This window comes from Rhinatrema bivittatum, chromosome 6 (assembly GCF_901001135.1).
Source record: "Rhinatrema bivittatum chromosome 6, aRhiBiv1.1, whole genome shotgun sequence".
In the NCBI taxonomy this organism is placed as follows: domain Eukaryota; kingdom Metazoa; phylum Chordata; class Amphibia; order Gymnophiona; family Rhinatrematidae; genus Rhinatrema; species Rhinatrema bivittatum.
Window position 1 is genome coordinate 27,426,407 of NC_042620.1, and position 19,189 is coordinate 27,445,595.

The 19,189-nt window shown below is 46.0% G+C and overlaps 1 protein-coding gene across 5 annotated transcripts in view; it reads left to right on the top strand.

Annotated features, from left to right (window-relative positions):
• Positions 1 to 16,292, top strand: part of RALB (RAS like proto-oncogene B) — a 103,946-nt gene extending 87,654 nt beyond the window's left edge. For all 5 annotated transcript variants that reach the window (XM_029605171.1, XM_029605172.1, XM_029605173.1 and 2 more), the window contains 2 exons: positions 7,030 to 7,207; positions 11,100 to 16,292. In XM_029605171.1, coding sequence (XP_029461031.1) covers positions 7,030 to 7,207; positions 11,100 to 11,219 — 298 coding nt within the window. In that variant the 3' untranslated portion in view covers positions 11,220 to 16,292. The remainder of the gene's footprint in view (positions 1 to 7,029; positions 7,208 to 11,099) is intronic.
• Positions 16,293 to 19,189: the final 2,897 nt, after the last annotated feature.

Sequence of the window (19,189 nt, forward strand, 5' to 3'; positions counted from 1 at the left end):
CCTTCTCCCGCGTGTAGCCTCTGGCCCACAAAATTCAGGGCTGTGCATAAATTATTGCCAGCCTGAATACCTTTTTCTGGCAACCTGAGAGAGGAAAAAAAATGCACAAGCCAAGTATCTGTAGATATTCCACCATTTCCGCAGATTGGGAGTTTTGCCAGTGAAAGAGCAAGGCCTACTACAGGGGTCGATTTGTAATAAAACCGCTAACAGTTTATAGCATGGGCTTTGCTATGCTTGCACGGTAGAAACCCGTGCTACCATAAGGTGCAGTAAGCTAACGCGATGCAAATCGAGCAGGCGTTATAAAAAAAAAAAAAAAGCACTGAAAACGAGTTAACCTGACAATCTGCATTAATGCAGGAAAGTGCTTTGAAACATGCACAGGGAGGGAAGTGTGATCAGAATAGCTGGGAATGCAAAATTTGATGCTGTTCATCCTGACTTGGGCACAATCTTGCATGCAAGGCCACGTTGGCGAGGGAAGGAAAGGGGAAGAGGGGCCTGTGAGCCAGAGAGGAGGGAAAGGAAGGGAAGTAAAGAGGGAGCAAAACTGTACGGGGTGTGAATGCGCACAACCACCTTCCCCCCCCCCCCCCCCCCCCCAACTCACTCTCTCTCACTCGCACTATTCACTGCATCCCAGGGGGGCAGATGGCTGGGGGAAGGGTTGAGAGGCGGGGGTTCCCAGGAGCAGCATGGCAGGGCCGCTAACATCCTAGCAGTATCATCACTGACGTCTTATCTGCCACTTCTCTGGTTAACCCAGATCCCTTCCCCCACACTTCAAAGAGAGCGACTCCTCGCTCGGCAAAACTGCAAAGGGGGGACCGCCATGTTTGCGCTCTCTGTGGGTGAGGGAGGGTGTGGAGCAGCAGTGAGTAGGAGAGAGCGTGTGCGCACCCCCCAAAGTATGTGTGTCTGGAGAGGTATTAGAGGTGTTGGGGGGGGGGGGGGTGTTGGGGGTAAAGCTGTGAGTGGTAGGAAGGAAAAGGGGGGGGGGGGGGTTTAAGTGTTGGAAGCAATTAAAATTGATTGATTTGGCTGGCACAACGCTGGAAGTTTAACTCCTAGGTCCGCACGTTTTTGGTGGACTTTTGTTCCATTACTGTGCTCGTGCGAAAGTCCCTCGCTTAAGGGTAGGCGCCTCCTAGTCCTGAAGTGCCACAGACAGGTCTGGTTTTCAAGATATCCACAATAAAATATGCACGAGAGAGACTTGCGTACAGCGAAGGCGATGCGTGCAAATATTCTTCACGCGTTTTATTTATTTTAAAAAAAAATATATATATATCCCAAACTTCGATGCAAGGCGGCATACAGAAAAACAATCAAAATACAATACGGTACAATAAAACATAGCAGGTTTGCAGATAAAAAGCAATCACTTTAACAGAATAACTATAACAGCAACCAAAGCCTGCAAGTTATACATTTTAAATCGTAGCACTAAATCAGAGTAAAATTTGGGCGAAAAGCCTGCTGGAACGAAAATATCTTCAGCTTTTTCTAAAAAGTCTGTGTGCAGGTTGTCTTCCGAAGGTCTTTTTTGGCAGTGCGTTCCAGAAGGAGGGGCATTTTCCGTAGCAGGCCCCTTTCTCGTGCCTCTGCGACCCGCCTTGAGATGACCTGACCGTGTGGATGGGGGTTATGACTCTATAGATGGGCAGGGTTATCGAGGAGCTTATGGATCGAGGTGGCAACCTAATATCTTACTCGCCATTCCACCAGCAAAGCAGCCAGTGAAGATCATTACAAGATTGCCGTGATGTGACCTCTGATGCATGGGTCCTAACAAAAAATATGAGCAGCCGAGTTCTGGAAGATTTGCAAAGCTCTCAGAATATAAACTGAATCGCAGTAGCCCAGGCTGGAGAACACAGGGGCCTCTCTCTGTAGTACAGACCGAAGCTTGGAAATCCCAACCTGTCTGTGGCGTTCCCAGGACCCTGGTGCAGCTGATTCTACCACACTGTTAATAGGATAACACTGGCCACCAGAAATGTGAATTTACTCTGCCTCCCAACAAGGGAAGTGTTACATTTCCAGTGTAAGTTCCCTGGGGGTGGACCCCCTACAGCTGACACAGGAATTAAATTTCCAGCCTTAAGTCACGCTAAGCAGTTTTCCCTCCTAAAGCACCTTCCTGCATGGTAATAGCTTATACTTTCATTTACATGGGATGAACATGAGCCAGTCCTAGCACAGGATCTAACTCTGGCTTTAGAGCATGGGTTGTTTTTTTTTTTTTTCCCATTCTAGTACAAAATGGGGTTATGTTGCTGTGGGAAAAACCCATGGTAAATCTGAGCTAGGGTCAGGGTGGCTGCTTATAAATATCAGCAAATTGTTCCCCCCACTGTTTTCCCTCCAGAGTCATTTGACTTTGTATGATATCCTCCAGCCATTGCTAGCCACTTTTTTTTTTCCACAGTTACTGGGCAGTGAACACGAAAGCTTGATGCACTCTTTTTTTTTTTTTTTTTGTGTGTGTGTGTTCTGGTATCGTCATGCAGTCGGTCACCGTGTAATGATGGCTGCTCCAGAAAACACATCCCCAGAGCATTGCAATGTTTGTTGCCTCTGCACTGTGTGTAGCCTGTCCCCAGCCTTTGAATGGAGCAGCGGTTCCCTTGCTGGGCTGTGCCAGGGACGTGGATCATTTTGCACGGTGTCCGTGGTGCCTTGCACACTCGGGGCAGGGCACTGGCTGCTGGTCCCAGCTGAGGGTATTCTGATCCTTCCTGTGGGGGTGTATCTGGGATCAGTCTAGGTACACTGAATGCCGGGTATATTAGTTGTCTTAACCAGAGGCAGAGGCCGCAAGCCCCGACGTGTTGTAGCCCATCCCGTGCTTTGGACATTTAGTTATTTTGGAGAATGTTGATTGCGTGTATAATCCTGTTTTATTTTTCCCCCTCCCTTCCTTAATTACTGGTGGCGTGGTCGGTCCTTGGTATCAGTCTTCCTCTGCTCTCCCGTTCATTATGCTCCAGCCGCTATTTAGTTGTCACTTTAGAACAAAATCTGACATAAGTAGGATAGATTATTGCTTTTTGATTAAAGCCTTAAATGGTTGAATAATATGAAAATAGGTACAAGTGACTATCTTGGTAATCTGTTCTTTTACTGTTTATTAGGATAGCGTACATCAAAGTAAATGTGCAGATATGAGGCTTCAGCTGTATCTGTAACTTGTACTGTTTTGCCTTTTCGTGTTCCAGATTTAATAACGCGAACTTTTGAACATGACCGTTTTATTTATTATTTCCCTTTATTGCTATGGTTTGTTTAATGATTGTGCTATTCTGGGATGCATAAAATAGTTTAATTTGAAACATTTAAAAATAACAAGCATGTGTTTTTTGTCTGATCGCTCATATTTTCTTAAAATGCTACACATCTTACAAATTGCGCCAGGGTTATGTAAATTTATAAGCACCACTGTATATTAATAACACCATAATTTCCCAGAAGTAATCAATATAATTTCGTCTTCTCCCCCGCGTCCCCTAATGTTTTTCGACTTATCTAAAGCTTTCCATCCAGGTGGCAAGCTCAGGTATCGCAGGATCCTATCAGAAATCGAGGTGGGGCAAGGTCTTTGAGACTAAGCCTAAAAGTGCTTCTCTTGCACAGAAAATGTGTGTGTTTTTTCTTTGCTCTCTGGCACCCCAAGATAAATACCACCTCCTCCCTCCTCATCTATCCCATCCCTCTCTCTCTCTCACTTCCTCATCCATCTCCTGCCTCTCCTCCTTTCCCTCTTCCATGTTCAACCCCTTTCCCTTCCTGCTGTCTGAGCAGCGAGGTCTGAAATTGGGTCTTTTACTGCCCCCACTTGCTGTCATATTCTAGGTTACCGTGAGCATCGACTTGAGGGGTCCAGACAGCGAACCGGCAAACTATCGGCCCATCTCCAACCTTCCCTTCCTTGCGAAAGTCCTCGAGAAAGTAGTCAATTCCCAGCTCACCGACTACCTCGAGGACCACAGCCTCCTGCACCCCTCACAATTCGGATTTCGGAAAGGCCGAAATACCGAGAATCTCCTCTTAGCCATTACTGACACCATACTCATTGGACTAGACCAAGGAAAATCCTTCTTACCGGCCCTACTAGATATATCGGCAGCCTTTGACACTGTCAATCATCAAATCCTTATCACACGCTTGACAGAGATAGGCATCACCGACACAGCACTAGACTGGCTCACCTCCTACCTTACAAACAGAGAATACCTCATAAAACTCGATAACCATGAATCCTGTCACATTCCCCTCAGACAAGGCGTACCACAGGGATCTTCCCTATCCTCCACCCTCTTCAATATATACCTCCTCCCCCTCTGCAACTTACTATCAAACCTAGGCCTGGACTTCTTCCTATACGCTGATGATGTACAAGTACTCATACCCATTCAGAAAACACTCAATGAAACCATCCTTTTCTGGGAATCTTGCCTAGTCAGCATCAACTCCCTACTAACCGACCTTCACCTTGCTCTCAATACAACCAAAACCGAGCTCCTCTTTATATCCAAGCAACCTGAACACGACTCCTCCACCACACCACCGCCCCCCCCTCATCTCTCCCACACTACCCCTCTCCGTAAGAGACTTGGGAGTCACACTCGACCAACACCTGAACTTCAAGCCACACATCAAGTCCCTCCTTAAAGCAGGCTTCTACAAACTCCAGGTCCTTAAGAAGCTCAAGCCTTTACTCCATACCCAAGATTTCAGATTAGTCCTACAGTCCACTATTTTCTCCAAAGTGGACTACTGCAATGCCCTTCTACTAGGCCTTCCATACTCCACCATCAAACCACTTCAAACTCTTCAGAACGCCATGGCACGAATCCTCACAAATACACGTAGAAGAGAGCATATTACACCTATCCTAGTAGACCTACACTGGCTGCCCATCCAATTCCGCGCCCAATATAAGACCCTAACTATTCTACACAACACTCTCTACAAAAACAACTCCCCCTGGCTTAAGGAAATGCCCCACTTCCACCTCTCAACCCGCCAGACAAGATCCACATCTACAGGCACCCTCCACACCCCCCCCCCCCTCAAAACAGCACGCCTCTCCACCACCAGAGAAAGAGCCTTCACTATTGCAGGCCCCGCCCTCTGGAACTCCCTCCCCACACACCTCCGTCTTGAACCCTCACTACCCAATTTCAAAAAAGGCATCAAGACCTGGCTCTTCAGACAGGCCTACCCCGAACCCAACCCCTCGTAGTCAACCCCCCCAAACCCCCCTAATCACTGTACCGCCCACCACCCTCCCACCCTAACCCCCCCCCCCACCTTACACCTTTACACTTTACCACACCCCATCTACCCCACAACCTGTACCTCCCGCATGGTAAAAGTCAAAATTAATTATCTTCTTCACCTGCCTCACCTGCTGTAAAAAAGCATATATATATGTGTCTCATAACTTGCCATAACTACCGCAAATAAGCCTCCACAGTTATACTCCATGCAATCCATATACTCCATGCAATCCATATTTCCTCATTATCCGCTGTAACTTTGTGACAATGCCCTAACCCTCATTTTATTGCCTCTCATGTAAATAATGTTACATTCCTTTTAATTTCCCAGCTGCTATCTTCTTCCTCCTTTACTTTCTCCCCTCTCCCCCTCCCCCTTTTTTCTCGAACCTGCTCCATCCCCCTCTCCCTGTTTATTGTAACTTCCTCCTTTCGCAAGTTTATTGTAAACCGGCGTGATGTGCCCGCACGAACACCGGTATATTAAAAGCTGTTAAATAAATAAAATAAATAAAATTAAATGGATGACTTGCCGTCATGCAAGTGGATAGTAGGGATGTGAATCGTTTTTATAACGAATAGAAATATCGTACGATGTTTCTTAATTCGTTATATATATCTGGTAAAACGAGAAACGAACACTTTTCCCCCCGAATTTTCGTGAAAATCGTATTTCGGGTTAGTGCACGCCTAACTCCTATTAGCGCGCACTAATAAAAAACTGTTTTATTTTTGTTGTTTTTTGTTACTTTTTGTTTTTGTTAGCGCGCATTAAGCCGAAAACTATTTTTTACTAAAAAAAAAAAAAAAAAAAAATGCCGATCCGCGGGAAAACGAGATTTTTCCACGGCCACACGAACCCAAAAGCGCAAACGATCGGGCACCCGAAGCACATCCCTAGTGGATAGGGGAGCTGAGCTGTGGACTGACCTATGTGCTTCCTTACCATTGTGGGATCTTTCATACTGTGTTAACATTAGCTTTGCTGTATTTATAACGTGAGAGTACGCAGGCAAAATGATAAAGGGAATGGAACAACTCCCCTATGAGGAAAGACTAAAGAGGTTAGGACTTTTCAGCTTGGAGAAGAGACAACTGAGGGGGGGGATATGATAGAGGTGTTTAAAATCATGAGAGGTCTAGAACGGGTAGATGTGAATCAGTTATTTACTCTTTCGGATAGTAGAAAGACTAGGGGGCACTCCATGAAGTTAGCATGGGGCACATTTAAAACTAATCGGAGAAAGTTCTTTTTCACTCAACGCACAATTAAACTCTGGAATTTGTTGCCAGAGGATGTGGTTCGTGCAGTTAGTATAGCTGTGTTTAAAAAAGGATTGGATAAGTTCTTGGAGGAGAAGTCCATTACCTGCTATTAAGTTCACTTAGAGAATAGCCACTGCCATTAGCAATGGTTACATGGAATAGACTTAGTTTTTGGGTACTTGCCAGGTTCTTGTGGCCTGGATTGGCCACTGTTGGAAACAGGATGCTGGGCTTGATGGACCCTTGGTCTGACCCAGTATGGCATTTTCTTATGTTCTTATATTTTTCATAGCATGTTTACATAAGCATTTTAGTAAATTGTGAGTGTATAAAATCCGGGGATACTGATGTTCTCCGCCATTTTTTATAACGTTTAAGTGCGTTCCTGGATAGGATCCTCTCTGAACCAAGGCCGTGTGTCTGCAGCTGCTGCTTTCCAGCCAACTTGACCATTACCTTTTCCGTCCTCCTTTAGGGAACAGATCCTGCGTGTGAAAGCTGAAGAGGATAAAATCCCTTTGCTGGTGGTGGGGAATAAATCTGACTTGGAAGAGAGGAGACAGGTGCCCGTGGAGGAGGCCCGAAGCAAAGCTGAGGAGTGGGGAGTGCAGTACGTGGAGACTTCGGCCAAAACGAGAGCAAATGTAGATAAGGTACAGAAAGCACACGTGCCTTTTTTTGGGGTCTGGTAGTTTATTTTATTTATTGGCTTAGATTTATTAATAGCCCATCTGGGACCCTGAGCGATGCACAGTAGATTACATGCATATAGGGGGTAACTTTCAAAAGGATTTACATGCTTAATTTTTACGCACGTAAGTAGGCTTTTGAAAATTGCTAAGATTTGCTACTTTATGCATGTAACTCCTTTTGAAAATTACTCCAGTTTAAGAAAAATGCAATAAAACCATTAAAATCAAAATGTAAACCGAGAATAGTGCACAGTAAACCCTCCTGCCAGATACTGTATAAATAAAATACCTAGTTAAAAGCTTTCCTAAATAGGCTTTTAACATTTTCTCAACTCTTTTTGGGGACCAAATTCCAGAGAGTTGGAACTACACAAATAAAATCAGATTTCCGACTTTTGAGTGGCCTAGAATTTTTCAGAAGGAAAGCTCTGTAACCGGTGGTCCTGCGAATGCGAGGACTGACATAGAACATATTTTCACCAAGACTATCTATGGCTTGAAAAGTCAGAAACCTGCAGGAAACTGGATTCCAGTGAAGGAATACAAGTAGAGTAATTTTATTTAGTTAAATATTTCTAGATTGCTTATCGGCAATTGTAAGCGGTAAAACAGCTTTACATTCATAATATTCAAATGTGCTACATCCATAACTAAAACCAGATTGTAGGTATGACAAACTTAAAAATACAATATTTAAAACAAAAATACCTGGAAGCATATAAAAGAGTAAACCCCCCTTTAAGATACTGTGGCTGCCTCTCACTGCTGTTACCATGTTATACAGGGTATTCTAAACATAATCGTCTCTCCCATTCAGCTTAAAAAGCCAAAACAATCAAAAATAAAACAATAACAGATAAAGCTTGTTAAATGGCATAAAAAGCATTAAACATAGGAACAATAATAATAATAATAATGATGATATCCCTCAAATACTATTTACTGCTAACTATTGTATGCTCTCCTGTAGAGTTTTTTCAAAGGCAGACTTTTATAAAAAGTGAATTACAGGAATCCAGTAAGGGCATCAGCACTGTAAATTGGGCATACAATAAACAAGGCCTCGGTGAATGGACCACTTGCAGCTTAAACCAAACTCTCGGACATATCTGAGAAATGTTTTGCTCTAAAGGTAAGATGAGCATCTAGCTCTATTCCAAGACGTGTAATCTGCGACTTTAATGGAAAGGAAGCTCCCTCCCAGCCATCTCAGTCTCTGTATTACTGACCCAAATAATTTCAGATTTTGAGAGAGGTTCCGGGCTAATCTACTACTCTGCTCCATGCAAAGAGACTTGACACAAGCATTTGTTAACGTTCTTAAGTGGATCCGTTAAAAGTACTTTCCCCGCTGCTCAGTAACGCTGGAGATCGTCGGCTCAGGTGTAACAGAAAGGGGAGGCGGATGCATGGAGCAGTCTCTCTCTCTCATCGGAGGTATCGGGGATAAAACTTAGTGAAATTCAAGAAGACCCGAGACGGAAAGGGGATTGTTAGCCGGGGAGAAGCAGCCGAGAAGTGGGAGAGCGGGTCGTGTCGCGTGCGCGGTAACTGCAGGAGGGTGGACAAAGTGTGCAGACTGTAGAGGGAGGGACCTGCCAGTGGTCATCCCCCATCAGTTTCTCTGTTTCCTTACTTAGCAAAACCTAGGTTTTCTATATGTAGGGGACAGCCACCTGATGGTAAGGGAATCCTGAGATCGACAGCTGCCTGATTGTTCCGAGCTGCGCAAAAAAAAAAAAAAAAAAATGTAATTGCAGAAATCATGGGGTTGGTGGAAAATTAACTCTTGACCTAATTTGGAGGTTGAGTGCTCTGCACAGCACAACCATCTCCTTTTCTTTTTCTTTTCTGAGAGGAGAATTTCAGGGACTTTCTGGCTTCCATCCAGGGACTCCACTGCTGACCTAAAGGAAGTTTCCTTAAGAGCTAGCAGGGGATGGTGAGAATTTCTCTTTCCCTTCTTGATTACCTTGCCCTGTCACAGGGCATTTAACGTCACCAAAAACTCAGGATCTCCATGACCAACGACCCCAATATTGCAATCTGCTGTGTTTTTAAACTGAGTACAGTGGTGCTTCTTTATAACGGGACAGACTGAGAACCAGAGTTGCTGGAGTAAATACAACACTGAAGGTCAGGGTTTTTGGGTTTTTTTTGAGGGAGGGGTGTCAGATGGGGCGTGGAATAGAGTTTGTTATAAAGAGGGGAGCACTGTGGCATTAAAGGGCATATCTCACTGCTGGGTTGCTGACGGCCGCCGGTCCATCTGGGAATCCAGCGTGTGAGGCGGGAAGTCTGCTTGGAAACGACCCGCTGGCAATGTGACCCGGGTCCCGGCTCTGACGGGATCGGGATCCACTCGAGACCTCCGGCGACGGGCACCAGCGCTAATTTAGCGAATGCTCTGGAAATAAGCCCCCGCCCATGGAATATCTCTTGGCGATCCAGTTATTTCCAGGTGGGGATGCTGCTCCTGTAGAAGTCGGAGCTGCTGTGGCCCCCTTGCTCAGGCCCCCTCCCACTTGGTTATTTGAACTGAATTGCCCAGTGACTTTTTTTGTTTAGCAGTGAGAGTGCCCTTGCTTTCACCTACGTAAGGTGTACGAGTGCTGCTAGTGGGGGGGGGGGGGGGCCTGGGAATGACGCTGTAGTCTTAATGTGTGTTTTCTGCACCAAATCCTTTCAGATGTCAGGGCCGCAAACCTTTATAGCCGTAAGGGGATGGAGGTGTGTGGTGTGTGTTAGGCCACCTTATCACCGGCTCCATGCCAAGAATCCCTCTGTGCCGTTTTATCACGAAATGCTGACAGTCCAACCTGTCCTTCCTTGCCAAATGCCTCCTGTCCCTTCCAATTGCACTGATGCTTGGTTTGGTCGGGCCTCTCCTGGTTTTATACTTTTTTTTTTTTTTTTTTTTTTAATTTTAGGGGGTTAATTTTCAAGTCCGTCCCCTCCCCACGTCCCAAAAATCAATGGCTACTAGTCCCCGTTCTGAATGAGAACGCAGGCGCGCATTTGCTCCTGAAACTTGCTTCAGGTTCAGAGTATCCACGAGACTTTTTTTTTTTTTTTTTTTTTTGTACGTCTCCACCTCGTGGGCGGGCGGCGTTTCCACGGAAAATAACGCGAGTAGACTTTTGAAGAAACGACCCGCGTCCCGGGGAACGCTGCTCCTAAACGGGCCGGGCCGTCAGTCGTGGCGCGGAACAGTGCGAATGCGGACATTTGGCCCGCGTTGAGGGAAGGCGGTTTTCAGAGGGGGGGGGGGGGGGGGGGCGGCAGTTCATGAGGGAAGTGGATTTCCAAATGTGCCCACGTCGCTGCACGGTCTGGGAATACTTTTTTTTTTTTTTTTTTTTTTTTTAATCCACTGGCTTTGCCCCGGCTTTCAAAGGGCAAACTACGAGCCTGCTTTTGCCTTTCAAAAAACAGTCCGGGATGGGATGGGGAAACACCTACGTAGTTCTGCACCTGTTTTTTTTACGCCCCCGAGGGTGGCGTTTTTTTCCCGAGTAAAACGGCGCGCGTGGTTTCTGAATGTGGAAACTGACAGGCGCCGTTCTTCCCCCCCCCCCCCCCCCCTTTTACACGGGAATGCCTCCAAACAGCGAGGATAAAACTGCGCCTGAGGTGGAACAGCGCACGCAGTGTCACCCGCCCAGAGGAGTCGGCACGTGTCGAGCCCGTTTACCTGGAGGAAATGCCACGTAACTCGCAGAATCGGCTTTGAGAACAATCGCCCCCTCCCCCGTGAGCAGAGTTGTGGGGTTTTTTTTTTTCCACCCATGGAGGGCAGTTTGCCTGCAAATCTACCAACGTGTGTCTGTTTGTTTTATTTTTTTGCTCCCAGGTGTTCTTTGACCTGATGCGGGAAGTGAGAGCGAAGAAGATGTCTGAAAACAAGGAAAAGAACGGGAAGAAAAGCAGCAAGAGCAAGAAGAGCTTCAAACAGAGATGCTGCTTACTGTGATGGTGGTGCTGGTGGGGGGGACTGCAAGGGGCTCGTTTTTTACTCCTGTGGCCACCAGAGGGCGCCAGCCTCAACACCCTCATCCGTTTTCTAATGGGGGTAATGCGGCGTGAGTTTATCCGAGCCTCGGTTACTCCTCCTCCTCCTCCTGCATCTTTTCTCTCGTTTCTTTCATTTATTTTCTGGGGGGGGGGGTAGAAAATAACAAACAAAAAGAATAGGATGCAAAGCAATTAATTCATTAACACTGATTTACAGAACTCATGAATTTGCAGCCCCCTCCTTTTCCTGAAATGAGAACCAGACGCTTGCTGTTTGTTGTTTTTGGGTTTTTTCCCCCCACCTTCCTCCCCCAGCATTGTTCTTCAGTAGCGTTGCAACAGAGCCGAAATTAAAATTGTAATCTTTCCTTAGGGTCCTGGGGAAATGTGGGGGGGTGGTTTGTTTTTGTTTTTTTTGAGGAATCGGTGGGGGCTTTACGCAACCACGAAATCGGTCGTGTCTCCGGGCCTGCCTTTCCGTTTTTCTGTGTTTTTTTTAAACTTAGTTGTGTAGCAGAGGTTTGGTCAGTGAATAATGTGGAGCGAAAGCTCCCTTGTGCCAAAAGAGAGCGAGGGGAGAGGTGGTGGTGTGAATACAGCGCGTACGCTTTGCGGGTGTTTCGTCTCGCATGGGATCCGGTGACAGAAGCGTTTCTCGGGGCTGGGTTTACTAGAGACTTTTCTCCCATTCTCTATGTATTGGGGGAGGGTGGGTGGTGGGAAACATAGTGATTGGGGGACCTGAGTGTGAGTTTCTGTTCCTGCGTGCTGTCCCAAACCACCCTCCTTCATCAAATAGGTATGTAAATTTTGATTAAGAATAAAAAAAAAAAATCAATCATAGGAAACAAATTGCTGCGTCACAGCTCAAGTGTTTGCCATGAATGTGACACCAAGGTATCTCGTAGGACATTTAGAGAAGATCCCTTCCAAGGGCAGGGGGTGTGCAGAGTGATTTATTTTTTTTTTTTTAACGTTCTGTGAGATGAGCCAGAGTCTGCCCGGGTTCTTCTTGACTGCGTGGCTTGCAGCTCTCTCATGCCTCGCAACTTCTGAGATTTGCTTCCTCTTGCACAGAAGAGGGAAGGCCCAAAGCAGTGGCCGTCTCTCCAGTCGTGAATCTGAGCCTCTCCCGCAGCCTGAGCGTTCCCCCCCCCCCCCCCCCCCACTGGATTGCGATTGCAGGTCCCTGGGAAAACTTGGGGGCAGAACGCCGACCCGGCCCAGTGCGGTTGAGGACCTTGTCACGTTTACTTCTCCGGTTTCCAGCGATCGTCTCGTAGCGGTTATGATCTGATCAGCCCCCCATCCTTGAAAAGGGAGGGAGATAATCCCCAGATTAGAGGTGGGGTTAGGTTCACCATCGCACGGAGCCTGTCTTTCTTTGCCCTTCCCCCCTCCCACCCACTTCTCTGTTTTACAATAAAAGAAAACCTTGAAGCATCAGAAACTGTAAATAACACTTCCTAATCAAAGAAGTCCTCTGGACAAAAGGCTGCTGTGTGAGAAAAAAAAATCATAAAGTTGGCATCTTTTGAATTGTATTAAAAAAAAAAAAAAAAACAACCCAAACAAACTTTATGCAAAGTATTAGAAACAAAGGAATGACTACACGGAGCTGAACCCATGCTGGGAGGTTCAGGTGAGTGTTCAGCAGCTGGGAAATAGCCAGTCAGATTGGAGGATTCGGCGTTTAGTCTGGATTGTACCTGAAGGTGGAATTGTATGTTTCTCAGCTGTGATCCTTATAGCAAAAGGGTACCAGGGTTTTCACATTGTTGCTTGAATATGCCTCCTTTTTACTTCTGGAGTGTAAAAAGAAAAAAAAAAAATAGTCCCTGCCGAGCAAGCTTTCAGGTCTTACCGTTGTCAGAGATTTCCGTACGACGGTTACATTGTCTTCCAGTTGTGGTATCGGCGTAACGTTGAGGTTGCTGAGCCCGAGAAGAGATTTGTGTGTGCTTGCAGAGGGACCTTGGTGTGCTGTCATCGAGCGGGTCTTCAAAAGCCACCCGCTGCTTCAGATTTAAGCATTCACTTCATTTTTTTATTTTTTGGTGTGTTTTCTAGTAATAATTTCTGTTGCATAAAAGATCTGTCTGAGGCTGCCGTGGTTTAGGTCAAGTGTGGCCATACCAGAGCAAGGGGGCGGGAGGCACAGCACGGCACTGTTTTAGACTCCCTTCCCAAGATAAAGGATGGTGGGGGAGGGTATTTCTCAGTTTGGCTTGGTGAAACCTGATGACCTGTGCTTAGGGGCAGTTTGCTTTCAGTTTTTATTTTATTTTTTTCCTGGGAGTTTATTGGCATTCAGTACAAGAATAAATATTACGTTTATCCGGAAACATGAATAGATGCCTTTTCCCCGTTGCTCATTTCTCCCATTGCTAAATTCCCTTATTGCTAAATTCCTTGGGTGGGGGGGGAGTAGAATACAAACTGAAAACAAAAGTCCCCACCCGTGCTGTCAGGCATAGGCCGAGTCCGTTTTTCTGGTTTAACCCCTGTTTCTGGAGCTGCAGTCTGTACGTGCAGTGCAGGTAAATCCAGGACTGGCTCGGCCTGCTTCTGTTTGGACTTGGAGCCACTCGCTGATGACAGGTAGAGGCGACATTGCGGCTGCGAGGGAGTGCGTTTCCACGCTGCCATCTTAAAAAAAAAAAAAAAAAAAAGGGCGAGAAACTTTCAAAACTCTCTACCTCGGATCTCTTGGCTCCCCGATCGTCCTTCCTTCGTCGTGTGACCTTGAGATGCAGCAGCAAACTCCTTCAGCGAGTAGTTATATAGGGGTCTGCGCTTGTCGTCTAGCGACGTGGATGGAAGCAATCACCAGGGTGTGTGTGTTGCGGTCATTATCCTTCTTCAGTGTGACGGTGGGGGACGGGGGTTAGCAGAACACTAGCTTGCCAGTCGTCGCCGCCGTGGTTCACGCTCTTCCCATGTTAGAATTGCCCCCCCCTTCTGTAAGATGTGGTGGTGAGGGGGCCATTTCCAACTTGAAAGCCCTTCCTGCCCAGTTTTGGTCCTGAAACGCTACGCAGCCAGTCAGAATAACTTGAATGCGTGGCGTGTCATCAAGAATTTCATTTACTAGTATTGACAGAAAATGCAGCGAGAGTGACTCAGCCTTGTAATATTTATTATCTAGCTTCCAGTACAGAGTTTGCAGTGCCAGAACATGTTAGCCGCCTTGCAGAGACAGAAGCTCCTGGAACAACCTGAGGTGTCCTAAGCTTTGTTCTTGTGAAATCCTTGGTTTACATTTTAAAAGTTGCACATCCTGCTGCTGCCCCCCCAAGTAGGGTTCGATCACCACATTTCAGTTGTGGGGGTAGTAACCTGCCGCTGTTTGGTGCGGATCTGTGCCAGCCGCCAGTCATGTGCGGTAAAAGCATTCGCGAGGAGAGGCTCGGCAGTCTGCCTTTGCAGAAAGGTTTGTGGACAGTGGCCACCTCATCCAATATTTATGTACTGGAACTTAATGGGAGAGGGGTTTTTTATTTTTTTAATGAAAATGGGCAAAAACTTGACATTTGCCCTCTTACCCCCACTCTTTTTTTTTTTTTTTTCAGACAAAATGCAACAGTTTCATGGCATTTTTTTTGTAATTTCAGTAAAAAAAAAAAAAAGCCATGGAACTGTTGCGTTTTTGTCCGTCTCTGTATTTTGCAGGGAAATTCTTCTATTCATGGCAGATATTTGTGTGACTTGTTTTGCAAGAATACTCTCACTTGTACCATTGTGGTGAAGATCCAGGTTCTCGGGCATGCGTACATCAGACCAGAAGTAGTTAGAAACTCGTGAGAGAGGGGGAGGGTTGTTTTTTGGGGGTTTTTTTTGCACTTTTTAAGAAGCATTCAGGGGGGATTCTTGCACTTGAGTTTGACAACGAACTTTGAACAGCGCAGCCCTGATCTTAGTGTGCAGAAGTTGAACATTGTTCTGAAACTGCAGGTGAAAATGAAAATTTTGAGCGAGGTGGGGGGGGGGGGGGTAACAGAGTTTTAGCTTTACTAGCCGAATAATTACAAAGCTAGAGTCCATGGCATGAGGTGCACGGTCCAGCGCTCATAATCTGATGAAAGGAATTGGCCCTGCCTGTTTTTGATTTTGATAAAAGAACCCTGGCTCCCACCTCAGAGTAAGTAGCTGCTACCGCTGCTAAAAAAAAAAACTGGCTACCAGAATTTCAGATTCTGTAGCCCAGCTGCAAAAAAATGTTTACATTGAACATGTCCTCTGTAAAGAAATGTGACTTTTTTTTTAATCACCCAGAGCCAATGCTTCACAAGTGGGTTTTTGTTTTTTTTTTTATTATGGTTACCTTTAAAGTATTCTGAAGCGAAACCGGTCTGTAACAATAACGGCAGTGACTGTATTTTAAGCAGGATGAAACTATCCAAAGGGTACAGCAGATAGGATCCGCAGCGAGACTGTGAATGTAACTGGTAAGCTTGCTGGAGAGATCGTGGGCTTTCCTGTATCTGCTGGCACTGGGTGGAGTGCGGGGGTTTTGATGATGGGGGGATGTGGTATTCCGGGGTAATGTTAGCGTAACAGCATGTCCAAGACTGACGTTTCAAGAGACTCCAAACTAATTTCAGTCTTCACTACAAACTCTGGTGAAAAGGAAAGTGTGTGTGTATGGGGGGGGGGAGGTTCCCCACCTCCAAGAACTGACCTGCACGCCGCGGCCCAAGGTCATCTGTGGCCTGCCCGACTTCCCAGGCTTGCCCTATGGAACTTCGACATCTGATACGGCAGAAAGAAAAGCCTCTGGAAAGGACCCTGCCCCCACGTTCTCACACACTACCCCGAATCAACAATAGAACTGGTGCTGGACAGTGTAAATTCAAGCTTTTTATTATTCCTTTGAACTATACTGCTTACCTTTTTCACATCTCATTGTCATTTTCTTGTCACAAAAAGTAGCCCTTTTATATAAAAAAAATAAAATATATTTTAGCCATTTTCTGTTCATTTTAATCAAACTGATTTGTATTAATATTGTATAATAAAAATTGCTAACTTACTTCCTTTTGCCTGGAGATGCACTGTATTTTCATTAGACCAAAAGAAGGATCTCGTTTTTTTTAAGACTAAAGATTCTACTACCATGCACCGAAGGGTTAACGTGTTTTGATCTTCGTTCGTCTTGGCTCTCTACCCGAGTCTTGTTCTTTCAGGGCGGCAAGGTTATGGCTTGTTTTGATCAAGTCTGGAAGTTGTCATACAGTGAGATAATTTCTTGTCAAACCCAACATATTTCAGAGCTGATGTCTTTATGATGGTGGTGGTGGTGCTGCTGCTCCTCACACGTTCCAAACGAGCACTAATTTAACCACCTCTCTCCCCCCCAGCAGCTACTTGATATATGCTGCGTGCTTTTCAGCAAATGTAGTCTGAAAGAAAAGTATTTACTCTCTTTATATAGAACTTGCATATTATTAGCTGAGAGGAGCTTATGCTTTGCAGTCTTGGCTGCTAGGGATTCAAAGGATCTTTAAGGTCATGCGGCACATGGAAGTGGTAGAAGGTGTCTCCTTTCTGTACTCTATTCTGTAACAGTGACAGCCTTTTTTTTTTTTTTTTAAATAGAGACCCTACCCGTTAAAATGTTTGAATGGAATAAAATATGACTTGTATTGGCCTGGTCTGGCTTCTTAACCATAGTTCCCTCCCATGTGCTCTGTGTGGCAAGGAGGAGGAGCAGTAGCTTGAGCCAGGAATTGGGTTCTAGCTTACTCCACTTAAAGGGTAAATATTCAGCCACTATTTGCCTGAGAACATTAGCTGGATAAACACATCTGGTTAACCTTAGCCGGGATATTCGGTAATGTGACCATGCTGCTGATTATAGCTGGCTATCTAAAGGTTAGCCAGTTAAGTTTATCCAGCAAACTTGCAACCTGTTCATTAGCAGGTCTGACTTAGCCAGGTAAGGCTGAATATTGGCAATTACCTGGCTAGGTTAGTCACACAAGTACTCCCAGCCTGGAGTGGCCTCCTCTCCAGCACTACATAGCTGACTAACAGGCCGATACAGTACAGTGCGCTCCAACTGAGCGCACGGTTAACCTGCCATTGGATGCGCGTTTTCCCTTACCCCTTATTCAGTAAGGGGCGGAAAACGCACGTCCAACCCGCCGAACCTAATAGGGCCCTCAACATGCAAATGCATGTTGAGGGCCCTATTAGGTATTCGCGGGTGATTCAGAAAGTAAAATGTGCAGCCAAGCTGCACATTTTACTTTCAGAAATTAGCGCCTTAATATCATGGCGACTTAATATCATGGCGATATTAAGTCGGAGGTCCCGAAGAGTAAAAAAAAGTTTAAAAAAAAAAATAAAAAAAAATTTGAAGTCGGCTGTCGGGTCGAAAACCGGACGCTCAATTTTGCCGGTGTCCAGTTTCCGAGCCTGTGGCTGTCAGCGGGCTTGAGAACCAACGTCGGCAAAATTGAGTATCGGCTGTCAAACCCGCTGACAGCCGCCGCTCCGGGTCAAAAGGAGGCGCTAGGGACGCGCTAGTGTCCCTAGCGCCTCCTTTTGCCCATTTTCTACCGCCTGGCCTCATTTGAATACTGTATCGCGCGCACAGGTGAGTGGCCTGTACGCACGCCCTCCCGCAGACTACTGAATCGGCCTGTAAGTGGTGGCTGCTGAATGTGCACAAACATTCAAACGTTGCCACTTAGCTAGATAAAAGTTTATACCTATCCAGCTAAGAGGTGCTCTATATTTTTTTTAATTTTTATTTATTTAGAAGTTTTTATATACTGATGAATGTTGGGAACATCTCATCGGTTCACATTAAAAGAAAATCAGCAACAAGCGCTTTACAGTGAAACAATGAACATGTGAACATACAGATAGGGTAAAATTGAACGATTTACAAGATATAAGGCATAAAGTATAAATTATGAAGCTTAAAAATATCACTATTTACAAGAATCGTGATGGACAGGGGGGGAATAGTCGTCATGGGAGGGAGGTGTGCTGTTCAGAGTATACTTGTTTGAAAGGTAAGTTTTCAGGTCTTGTTTGAATTTTTTTGGGCATGATTCTTGACGTAGTGAGGGGGGAGTTTGTTCCAAAGGGCGGGCGCAGCTAATGAAAGTGCCCGGGCTTTAGTGGAGCTGAGCTTAGAGTCTTTGGGTGATGGGATATGCAGTGTTGCTCTGTGTTGCTGTCTTGTAGGTCTGTTTGTGTTGTGAAAAGTAAGGTGTTCTTCTAGCCAGTGCATGTTTTGGTTGTGGAGGGCTTTGTGGACTAGGGTGAGAGATTTGTATGTTGTTCTTGCAGTGACTGGAAGCCAGTGGAGGTGTTGCAGTACAGGGGTGATGTGGTCGCGTTTGTGGGTGTGTGTTAGGATCCGGGTAGCAGCATTTTGGAGTAATTACACACACCCTGTGCCTTCAGGCGGTGGTCCAGGATTGTTCCTATTGTGTTTTGGTTGGCTGTGAGAAATGAAATATAGATTGCACCCTGCTGTCAGGGTACCTGGACCAGAGGTTCCTACTTACTGGGGCCTGCTACAGTTATGGGAGCTCTTTTGGGTAGAGAGGGTGACTATGGGGTGACAGGAGAGTGACTGGTTGGGGTGGTGACTGGTGAGAAAGAAGCAGCCTGGTGTGTGTGGAAGTGACTGGAGTGACAGGTGGGAGAGCGACTGGTTGGTGAATTTTAAAGGGCGTGCGTGCTGCAAAAGTGGGAGATTCGCCTGCAGGTTTGCACACGCGCACATCCACCCAATTTTCTAAGATGCACGCACAAGTGGTGATGTGCGATTATCTCGCCTCGGAGGGAAAGGGCCTGGCGTGGGCATGCCGGGGCGGGGCCAGGAGATGCGTGCGCAAGCACTTATGCGCCTGGGTGCGCGTCCGGGTTCAGTGCCATGTCACTTAACTTCTGCTATGGTTGGAGGCG